We start from the raw sequence: 10,523 nt of genomic DNA on the forward strand, positions 1-10,523 counted from the left end.
AACATAAGCTCATTGGTTTCCTATCTATTGTAGATTTCAAAATCTCAACATTATCTCAATTGTTTCTCCTTAACTGTTTCACACACCCAGCAAAAACTGGCTTAAAGTATGTCTGCATGTCCTACAAGGAGTAGCAAGAGTAAAACTTCTTCAAAAGACCAATCTCACCAGCCAGCTGCAATGCATAGAGGGAACTTTAGTCTTTAGGCACGTGCGACAACCTTGTTGGAGCTCTGCGCGCGTGGAGCACGAGCCCCCTCATGCACTGCCGTCTGCCTCCTGCGAACTAAAGTTATGGCGGCTCCACACATGCGCCGAACGCTTAGCGAAATCAGTATCATGACGGTTGGGTGAAATGGAAGACATCTGAAAAGTTGGGAAAAAAATGCTCGTACATTATTGATCACAGCATATTTGCAGCGCCATAAAATGTGCAAAACAGACGTGCAAAACAGACGAGTGGAGTGGGTTGTCACCACAAGGAAGGTATCGATGGATGAAACACTATGTCCAACTTTCAAGCCACACATCAAACCTTTGCGGCAACAGTCTGCATTGAGAGCCCTCCCATATCCCGAGAGGGGGTTCGATGTAGCTCATGATCCATTTCCTCATCCCCTTCTAGCTGCCACGAGTCCGACTGCTTTTGTCAAAACTGGTCCGAAATCTTTGTGGAGCAGGCGAACAGGCATTTTCAGAGATACTTGAAATAATAGAAGCAGCCACTGCCAGCTTATCTACTTTTTATTGTTATGGGGGGGGGGGGGGGGGGGCTTCACTAGACTTTTTGTTTTTGTTTAGCATTCGAGTGAAATTTTTTTCGTATAATATGTTTTGGTTACAAAGAAAATTTATTTTGAAGTTGTGTCACTCTACTGCTGCAAACAACTGAGCCCTACCTTTCTACAGCATAATTGGAAACCAAGATTATGCACGACCAGGTGTCATCACTCCAGGCCTCAGACTTCCTTCTAAACACCAAGTGCGCAGAGAAAGGCTACAAGGCACCAGCTCGAGGCTCCGAGAAAAGCTTCCACTGCATGGGCACCTGTTCTGCTCAGGCACAATTGAAACCAGAGGAGCTTCTAGCTTTGGCTGTGTGGATACAATATCCTCATACATTTTTGGGGAAGGCAGCTTACAAAAAGCCTAGCAGTCTGTACATGCTAGGAGCTTGCACTACAACATACAACATCACATATTGCCCATTCAACTAGAACATTTGACCTTTTGGAATTCATCAAGTTAAGCGATTTTAAAGCTGAACTAATTTTCATACCAAAGCAGGCAATACTTTAGTCACCCCTGACAAAGTCATCATAAATAGAACATGTTTTTGGGTTATTCTATCTCGGCGCTATTGTTTGTGCGCAGATATCATACCGAGACTTTTTACCAAACCATCACTGGTTATGGTCACACAATTGCTTATGCCAGCCAATGGGAATGAGATGCTACCCGCAAGGGAGCCCCATTCTGCGTCAGCGACACTTGCAATGGCCACCAAATTTTAATGTACCAAATCAACTAAATTTGGCAGGAAAGAAGTCGTCCACTAAACTTAGTGTATAATGGTCATGCGGCCTCCGTTACATGACATCGCGGCCTCCGTTACATGACATCACGACCCCCAATTGCTCAATTTGGCATGTCATTGTTCATACGACAGTTCTCGTAATGCTGGAAAGTGCCTAGTCCTCCCTTGTTAGTAGGGTTTAGAGTTTTCCGTTTATTATTTTTTCGAATATTGTACGTTTATGTTGCTCGTAAAAATATCCGAGCACAAACATTCCCATAAATGCTTAATACCAATGGTTAAAAAAGCACTCGCACATATCTAAAGGTTTCTTTAGCGGAATGTGGCGGTGCAATGGAAACAAAGATTGCTTCACTAGACAATGTTTTTAAAACCATTAAAACCTCAACGTAGACGCCAAAAAAGCTTTTGCATCTTTCTGATGATCAAGGCTCCCCATTCAATCCCATCTTCATAGTCGCAGATGCCACAAAAAAGTGTTGCGACCACAAGGGATGGAGAGAGCGATATTAAGCTGCCCCAGTGAGAACTTCCACCGTCCTTCCTCCCTGCAACACCAACGGTCAAAACTACAACAGTGGCATGATCACACATTGATTGGCTCCTGTCAAAACCGGGAAATACTGTTGCCAACATAAACCTCCCCTTGTCAGCATTCTTAAAAGGAGACCGGAGGGACTTCTCCCGAGGTCCGCCGACATCGCACTCTGACAAAACTTGCATAAAATATACCCACATTTCTTAGCTTTCTTTTGTTTGAGCACCGCTTTAGCCTTAAAGTCTATCTTCTCCAGAAATTTATTTGCCTGCAAGTGTTCTTCTGGCTTTCTCAGTTTTATCCGAAAACATGGAGGAGCCCTACCTATAACATATCTCATGTTAAAAATCTGCTTCAAACTGCAAATCCAATGCTGGCAAAGCTCCCCCAAGTAAGGTGAACAATGCCATCAGGCCAGGGTGTCTGGGGGAAGAATGTCCTGCAAAGCCGCCTTTAGTTTATCTGCCGAGACTGCAGTATCCACACGCTTGCTCTTTTACCAAGTGAGCTAGAAAAGTTGCACAACTTAGAATATTTTTTTAACATTCACCTTCAAATCAGTGTGCCATAATTTCTGCTATGGTGCTACTTAATCATACACCTGAAGAAATAATGTGCAATCTAAATGTGTTGACCAAATTTTTTTTTTTTTTTTAGATTTCTTTTGGTCCTTGGAATACCTCTGGTGTCAAGAAGGGCAGGAAGATTAGACATAAACTGCCAAAATTTAAAAGCTTCCAGTGTGATTCTCGTTTCTGCCAAGGTGAATTCTGCCTAAGTATCTGTGGCTATTCGTTGTGGAATGCAAACAAAATGGTACATAATCTACTGTAGGCCGAGAACACCCGCTCTATGGAGACTGATGTTGGAGAGCTGTTTCTATGCACCAAACAAGGCGAAAAAGAATGTGCGAGTATCAGTTTGTCCCCCAGTGCCTGCTCTGAGAAGTGTTTTGGTGCCAGTATATGCTCGTGTTGCTCATAGGGATATCTGGGTCACTCGAGCTATGTTGAAAGTTGCTCAGAGTATCGCACCATTTTACTTGGCTGTCTAGAACAACCCTGGCAACCGACTGTCCATGTCGAGCGACAGTTCTTCGTGCTCGCAGCTCATGGGCAGTGCCACTTTGTGACATAGAGCAGACGCCGTTTGGACCAGGTGCGGTCCTGCAATGCGACTCTGCACTCACTCTGGAGGTGCCATTTTGCTCCGTCGTGGACTGCTTGAGCAAGCAGGCGAATGACGAGCGTCGGTGAAAGCCAACAATGGCCAACCCCGACGCAGTGTGGTCTGGGTGAAGCTGCTCGCGGGTGTAGCAGTGGCGACCATTCCAGGTGGGAAGACTGCGAGGGACTCGTTCTGTGTGGGTGGCCCCGCCGAGCGCTAGAGCGAAGGCTCCGGCCCCTCAAAGTTAAGCACCGTGCGTCGGCACTGGCGCAGATACTGCTGGCGCTTGAGGTAGATCTTGGCGGCACCCTTGAGCGCCACGAAGGCCAGTCCTCCGAGCAGGCTGCGCTGCAGGCTCGACTGGCGCGAGAAGAACAGGCGGCCCAGCAGGCTGGCCACAGTGGGCAGCAGCAGGGCGCCGCACAGGAGGCGCGTGGCCGAAACCGGGTCGTGGGGCGGCACAACGAGGAGCTTAGCAAGGGGCGCCGAGTGTCGCCACCACAGGCGCAGCAGGTAGTCCTCCCAGCGCACCATGCGTGCGAGCACGAGCACGACGGGGATGCTCGGCAGCCCGACGAGCAGGAAGAGGGGGTCAGCCTGCTCCATGACGCTGAGGCCCTGCTTGTGGCCCAGAACCTGCATCACCGTGACCGCGCCGTACGTGACGGCCGTCCAGTACACCGAGCCCATGAGCAGTCCGGCGGCCACGAAGGGGCAGGCGCGGTGCACTGTGCGGTCCAGCAGGTCCAGCACGTACACGGGGCCTCCTGCGGGCCATGCCAGAGAGCTCGGAGGCGCCCCGGCGGGAGGCACGCCGGCTTACCCAGACTCGGCAGCACCACCACGTACTCGCTGCTGCACTGGGGGCAGGCCACCTTCGCCGCGCTGTTGCCCGCCTGCTTTTCGTCGATCCAGCGCTGCAGGCAGCCCTGGTGCACCCACTTGGTGGTGCCGCGGCACTTGCACGGCTGCACCCAGGACGCGTCTTGTTCCTCGTCCTCCGAAGCGAAGCACACCCAGCAGTAGCGCCTGCACAAGGCAACGTGCCCGGGTAGAGAGCTAATCCGACGCAGCTGTTGGATTACCCACCGTTCGCAAGACACGTCTGTCGCCGCCGTGCTCATGGTGCTCGCTGCCACGGCCGCTCACATCAGCTCTTCGAGGCGGCCAAGTGGGTCACGCCAGGCTGCCAGCTAGCACTAGGGCCGCCGCAGAGCGCACCGTGGCCGCTGAGCACGGCAAAGCGACCGTCCACCAACTGTCAACCGTCGAAACAAAGACACGCTATTCGGTTTCCGATTTTGCTTGCGTACCAAACCCTCCAGCGTGAGTTACCTTCAAAAGCACAACGCGACCACGCAAATTGGTTCACTTGCTACGCTTGACGTCAGTTCATATCAACGCTGCAACTACAGGCCTACAGTGCCACCCCTGCCTAACCATGAGCACTCGGTTTAGTACAACCTAAACTGGCTAAGTATTTGGTGCGACTGCCGTCTTAAAATTAATTATAGATTTATTCTTTAGAGAAGTAACTCTAATTTTAGATTTTTTGTGATAGTTCGCTTGCAACGCATTTTATTGATTTCTGAATTTTGGTGCGGTACTGCGTTGCGCTCAGCAGTTGTAGCAGACGCGCGTTTGACACACGGATTTCGGTCTGAAAATATTTTAAAAAAGCGCTACTACAAGGTTAGTGAGTTTTAACTAAACATATATCGTATAATTATTGAGTCAACGTCTTATATATATTATATATACTGTATTTTACAAAGTTGCGTATTCCAAAGTCGTTCTAAAAAATAAGACGGAACTAAAGTAAAATTTTAATAACGGGATCCCGAGCCGCCATCTTGCCCGCAGATTGCATATTACGTATTAATATCTGTATGTCTAAAAGCACAGGCCACACAGTGGGGATTTTAAGGTACTTGAGTGGTCAATACCCACCCTCAGTTCATTAAGTGGATGTTGACGCCTTTACATTACGCTCTTCCATATGCGGCCGCGTCAGACACAGTATGTTCTAGTTAGCAGACGCTTTTTGCCTGTCGCGAAAAACTAGAAAGGAGATGGCCGAAATTAAATTGCAGAATTGATAATTCCATGGCACGAATATGTTTTTTTACACTCCAAGCATTATTTTGGGGTCGAGTTTGCGTGCAGACGCCGTTGGCAACAGATGTCGCAGTAGTAGCCGAAACGGATCGCAGGCGGCGTTTTCTGCTGCAGTGCGTCTGCGGTGTCGACGGTCGAGGAGACTGGGCCTCCACTGGCTGTTGAAGCGCATCCGAGTCTAAACAGCCTTATGGGGGATTATACTTTCAGTGTATCTTCCAATGTGAGGACCCTGTCTCCCGTCGAGTTCCAAGCCAACCTAGGCAACAGCGCCCTATTCTTCAGTCCCGATCAGATCGGCCACACGATGCAAGACGACCTACTGCTCGAGAAGAGCGCCGGCAAACAAGCGCAATCGCAGCTGTCGAGCGTGGAGACCACATCGAACGGTGAGCAAGCGCTCGAAGAGTACCCGGCGCGCAAGGGAGACGACTCCGTGGTGAATTCCTGTCCGGAGAAGAGCGAGACCCCGGACGTAGTGACATCGCCATTGCAGCTGGGCTTCTCGACAGAGCCCTCGGTGATGACGACTTCTGGACCCAGTTTCTGGTCGACGGTGGCCACCGACGACGCTTTTATTCAGGGCATCCCGACGGTGAACGGCACCCTGGCGTTCCCCAGCTTTCCAGCGAGCCCCATTTTCGGGGCCAGCGTGGGCCACCCGCAGCGCCGGGCCATCACCGGGGCGCACAACTTCGCGCCCCAGACGAGGGGCCCGCAGGGAGCCCCCCTGTTCAAGGCCTACTCCAGCTGGAGCAGTGCCCAGCAGCCGAGCTGGTCCAGCCCGCCGTGGAGCGTGCCGCAGAAGCGCCCGGGCCCCGGCCCCGTCTCGCCGGGCAAAGAGAGCCCCAAGTTCCGCCGGAGCACCTCGCTGCCCGTCGCCAAGCCGGACGACGACGGGTTTCAGGTGAGCGGCCCCCGAGGGATGCTACCCGTGCGCGGGGGTGGTGCCCACCTCGCAGGGCGCGCATGCGCCAACATGGCGGCCCTCCGCGGAGCCCGCGGAGCGCGCGGTTCCCGCGGGGGGAGCGATCGTTGGGCCCCCTCGCCCAGGTGGCGCCGGGGCCTCTGGACACGCTGCGGTTCCCGCTCGAGCAGCAGCTGCTCGACATGGTGCGCCATGGAGAACAGGACTACTGCAAGGGGAGGCCCGAGCAGGCTGCCCGGGCCCCGTCCTGCTACGCGGAATACAGGGGTCCCGCGGGCGCCCTCGAGGACGCACTCGCCAGGCAGGCCAGAGGTAGGGCCTTTTCCGGTCGCCGGCTCCGCTCGCTCACCCCACTTTGTCCCTGCGCAGCCCGGGGCTTCTCGCGGAGGAAAGGTAGGCCGTGGGCGGCGTCCGGGTGTCGGGAGCGCAGCGGGCTCTGCTTGGGCGCAGGCAAGTCGCCCTTCTTCCTCGACGGGGCCGAGCTGGTGCTGGAGGAGCAGCGGTGCTCGCCCAAGGGAGGCGACGTGGCGGCCGGGGCCGAGCGCTACTCGCGCAAGGTCTTCGTGGGCGGCCTGCCGCCGGACATCGACGAGGAGGAGATCACGGCGTCCTTTCGCCGCTTCGGCCCGCTCGTGGTCGACTGGCCGCACAAGGCCGAGAGCAAGTCGTACTTCCCGCCCAAGGGCTACGCCTTCCTGCTCTTCCAAGACGAGTGCTCGGTCCAGGCGCTCATGGACGCCTGCATTCAGGAGGAGGACAAGCTGTACCTGTGCGTGAGCAGCCCCACCATCAAGGACAAGCCCGTGCAGATCCGGCCCTGGCGGCTGGGCGACGCGGACTTCGTGCTGGACGCGTCGCTGCCGCTCGACCCGCGCAAGACGGTCTTCGTGGGCGGCGTGCCCAGGCCGCTCAAGGCCGTCGAGCTGGCCATGATCATGGACCGGCTGTACGGCGGCGTCTGCTACGCAGGCATCGACACGGACCCGGAGCTCAAGTACCCCAAGGGCGCCGGCCGCGTGGCCTTCTCGAACCAGCAGAGCTACATCGCCGCCATCAGCGCCCGCTTCGTGCAGCTGCAGCACGGCGACATCGAGAAGCGGGTAGGTGCTTGCGCGCAGGGCCGGCTAAGGGGGCGCCATCAAAAGGGGAACGCCGGGGGCCGTATAATAAAGCGGGGGGCACGGCTGGAGAACGAGGGAGGGGGAGGCACCGTGGCAGGAGTTCGCCCAGGGCACGGTGTAGGACCAGCCCTCCTTGCACGTGCACGCCAGACTCTGCAGCACGCCCTCTCGCAGGTGGAGGTGAAGCCGTACGTGCTCGACGACCAGATGTGCGACGAGTGCCAGGGGGCCCGGTGCGGCGGCAAGTTTGCGCCCTTCTTCTGCGCCAATGTGACCTGCCTGCAGTACTACTGCGAGCACTGCTGGGCCACCATCCACTCCCGGCCCGGCCGCGAGTTTCACAAGCCCCTGGTCAAGGAAGGCGCCGACCGGCCCCGGGCCGTACCCTTCCGCTGGTGCTAGGCGGCGGTTGTGATAGTTCCCCTAGGGACAATCAGAGGCTCGTAGGCCCCCCTGCCGGTCACGGATAGATGGACCCTTCTAGTCAGGCCACACGCTCACACACAGGGTTGTTGTGCCAAACTTGGTTTGCTTGGGCCCCCTCCCCCTGCCTAGCTAGCCGTGGCCGTGCAGGCCTCGTGGCGCCTCTCACGTGGGCGCCACAGGCTCGGGTGTTACTGTTAGGCGACCCGTTGATTGTTGCCCTCGGTAGGAGGTCCACCCCGGCCGGCCAAGTGGGGCAACCCCCGCGCCACCGGCGGTTTTCTCTTCCGCATTGACGTGTCTTTTGATATACTACTCCATGTGATCAAAATTTTAGACTCTTTCACTTTGAACGTTTTCTGTTACCCTTTTTTGGATGCAAAACAAGTTGACGGTCCTCGTGCAAGTGGTGCACTTGTTTTAGAAGTGCGCGAAAAGTGGAGCGCCAGGTCAAGCGTGTGGTACTTTTTGCCGTCCGCTTCTACACTTTGCGACACTTGCGCAGCTTGAGTGCAGGCAGTTTTTCAAGTTGCACTTTTTTTATGGTCAAAGAGTCTCCAAGCCATTGTTTGTGAGGTACTAGTCAGTCAGCGCCCGCAGACTCGGCGCACTTTTGCTGTGTTTTTGTACACTGTCGTTTTACACGCTCCTGTCCCGCCTGCGGGCTCTGTCCGAGGGGCCATTTGGGTTCTCTGCTCCCGGCACCAGTCATGCTTTTACAGTAGCCGCTTGTGTTGACCAGTTCAAGTACTGCTGTTTTATATACTGGCTCAGGGTTACGTGCAAATAATGCAGAATGTTGTAATACGTTAGTAAACTTGCAATCACTTTGCATTAAAGTTTTTTAGAACCCCGACTGTGCCCTCCAGGCCGCCCCGTGAGGGTCGGGAGGAGGTCTCCGCGTCTCGGGGTCCCCACCCTCTGTGCCCGGTTCACGGCATCCACTCAATCCTGCAGACGGTGTCAAGTGCCGGATGAAACGCTGGCTTCTGTCCGTCGGAACTGTGACCATGGGTGTGGCGGCAGCCAGCACAAAGGGCCCCGTGGGAGCACCTCCGACTGGGCCTTTCGTGCGAAACTGCACCTCCCTCTCCACAAGTGCTGGGAGCAAACTACGCTTTGTTTTCATGGGAATTCCACTGGGTGGGCAGTCAACTGTGCGACGTGGGACACCATTAGGCCATGGCTGTGTCTTGGCCAAAGCACGAATGATGGGAAATTTGGGGAGTCTTTTTGCCTACCGAGGAGCTTTTAGTTTGGCCTATTTGGCTTTCGGGCAAAGACAGAGAGGCTGTTTGTTTCTGCAAAAACATAGGAGCAGAAGACCTAGTTGGTGTGCCTCTCCTTCCGTGTTTTTACCAAAATGAAAGTGAGAGCTTGGCATAGCAGCCTTTCCTAACACAGATGCATTCTTTGTATCCATTGGCAGCTAAGCAAAGGTGCATTGCATTTGTAACTTGATTATTCAGAGTGTGCAATTTTTCACAAGTTCCCAACCTAATGACATTTCTGTATGAAAATACACAAACCACTAGTAGAAATGCCAGTTTATGCTGCGCATTTAATCAATGCACCAACCAGTCGGATGCCGGATTGGTTTCTAAGTGCAAACTTTTTTATTGTTCTGGGTAGCTTCTGGACTTGTATATGGATGTATCGTACCGGTGCAGTGCGGTTCGTGGTACAGGGAAGGCTAGAGGGGAGCTTCCTTCTCTCCCTGCCAGCCTTCGGTGCACTAAAGTGGAAAGACTGCACTGCACAGGTGCGGTGTGCCCCAGACGAATAGGCCATTAGTGATGACTTTAAACCTGAGATTGAAGTTCTAATAGCAACTAAAGTCGGTGACGGGTTAAGAGTTCAGTGGAAGCTCCTCCCACCTTTTTCCCCTTTGGCAGAGTGAATGCTGGAAAGGAGGTGGCCTCCTCTCCGACATTCAATCTGCTAAAGAGGTGGGAGGAGCTTCCACTGAACTCTCAACCTGTCACCGACTAAAGGTTGTTTTCAAACAAAATGAAGCAATATTTTTAGGTTTGCCATACCTAAACGTAGTGTATTTTTGTTTATAAATCTATATCACTTATGAGCAATTTGACCTAAGCAAATTTGAATGAATTTAAAGATAACTTTGATTTACCAAATTTAACAAACCTACAAAATATTTTAAATCGAGTGGAGTAACTGCTGTAAAACAAATTCAGTCAAGTTTGTGAAAATTTATTTGTAACAATTCACATTGTCGGGGTATTTTCAAGTCCATGGCACTCCAACAGAGGGGAAAAAAAAAACTTGAGAAAGCAAAACAGTCTAGCGATGTATAGTGTCGGTTTTGTCTGCCCCTTGCATTCTAGATATATAATTTGTTACACAATAATACAAACATCGGATGTTATTTTTAAAAAAAATAAATGTTTGTGCCGCTTATTTTTTGCCATTCATTGAAATTCTCTTTCCCCTTTACTCTGGTCAAAAACTAATTTGTTGCGGTTTCACAATAATGCGGCGCATGTACAATTTCAACTGTCGCACCTAAACCCCACACACAAATAGTGAAATCTTGGCACCACTCCGAGAAGTTTGCCAATTATTTTTCATTCATTGCCACTACGTCCTAGTTTTTGTACTCCTTCCCCTACCCACTATGGTGGGAAAGAAGCCTTACACCATCATATCCAATGTGACGAGGCAATTCAG

At 52.8% G+C, this 10,523-nt stretch overlaps 2 protein-coding genes across 5 annotated transcripts; one reads left to right on the top strand and one right to left on the bottom strand.

The window, feature by feature from the left end:
• Positions 1 to 830: 830 nt before the first annotated feature.
• On the bottom strand, positions 831 to 4,688 carry LOC8032828 (E3 ubiquitin-protein ligase MARCHF5). Its single transcript, XM_040499395.2, has 4 exons — positions 4,578 to 4,688; positions 4,332 to 4,500; positions 4,066 to 4,271; positions 831 to 4,009 (listed from the first exon to the last, which is right to left on the bottom strand). The coding sequence occupies exons 2-4, from the start codon at positions 4,364 to 4,366 to the stop codon at positions 3,459 to 3,461; spliced, it is 792 nt and encodes a 263-aa protein (XP_040355329.1). The 5' UTR covers positions 4,367 to 4,500; positions 4,578 to 4,688; the 3' UTR covers positions 831 to 3,458.
• Positions 4,689 to 4,760: 72 nt separating this feature from the next.
• Positions 4,761 to 10,253, top strand: LOC8032827 (cytoplasmic polyadenylation element-binding protein 3). 4 transcript variants are annotated; one of them, XM_040499394.2, is made up of 5 exons: positions 4,761 to 4,934; positions 5,571 to 6,267; positions 6,414 to 6,600; positions 6,658 to 7,388; positions 7,584 to 10,253. In XM_040499394.2, exons 2-5 carry the CDS (start codon positions 5,668 to 5,670, stop codon positions 7,809 to 7,811), a joined length of 1,746 nt encoding a protein of 581 aa, XP_040355328.1. In that variant the 5' UTR covers positions 4,761 to 4,934; positions 5,571 to 5,667; the 3' UTR covers positions 7,812 to 10,253. The 4 variants fall into 4 exon arrangements, with proteins under 4 accessions (XP_040355328.1, XP_029825930.1, XP_029825929.1 ...); XM_029970070.4 differs by lacking the exon at positions 4,761 to 4,934 and having other exon boundaries at positions 5,432 to 6,267; positions 6,658 to 6,681; positions 6,739 to 7,388; XM_029970069.4 differs by lacking the exon at positions 4,761 to 4,934 and having other exon boundaries at positions 5,474 to 6,267.
• The last annotated feature ends 270 nt before the right edge of the window (positions 10,254 to 10,523 follow it).

This window comes from Ixodes scapularis, unplaced genomic scaffold, assembly GCF_016920785.2.
Source record: "Ixodes scapularis isolate PalLabHiFi unplaced genomic scaffold, ASM1692078v2 PGA_scaffold9__187_contigs__length_104089568, whole genome shotgun sequence".
Lineage (NCBI taxonomy): Eukaryota > Metazoa > Arthropoda > Arachnida > Ixodida > Ixodidae > Ixodes > Ixodes scapularis.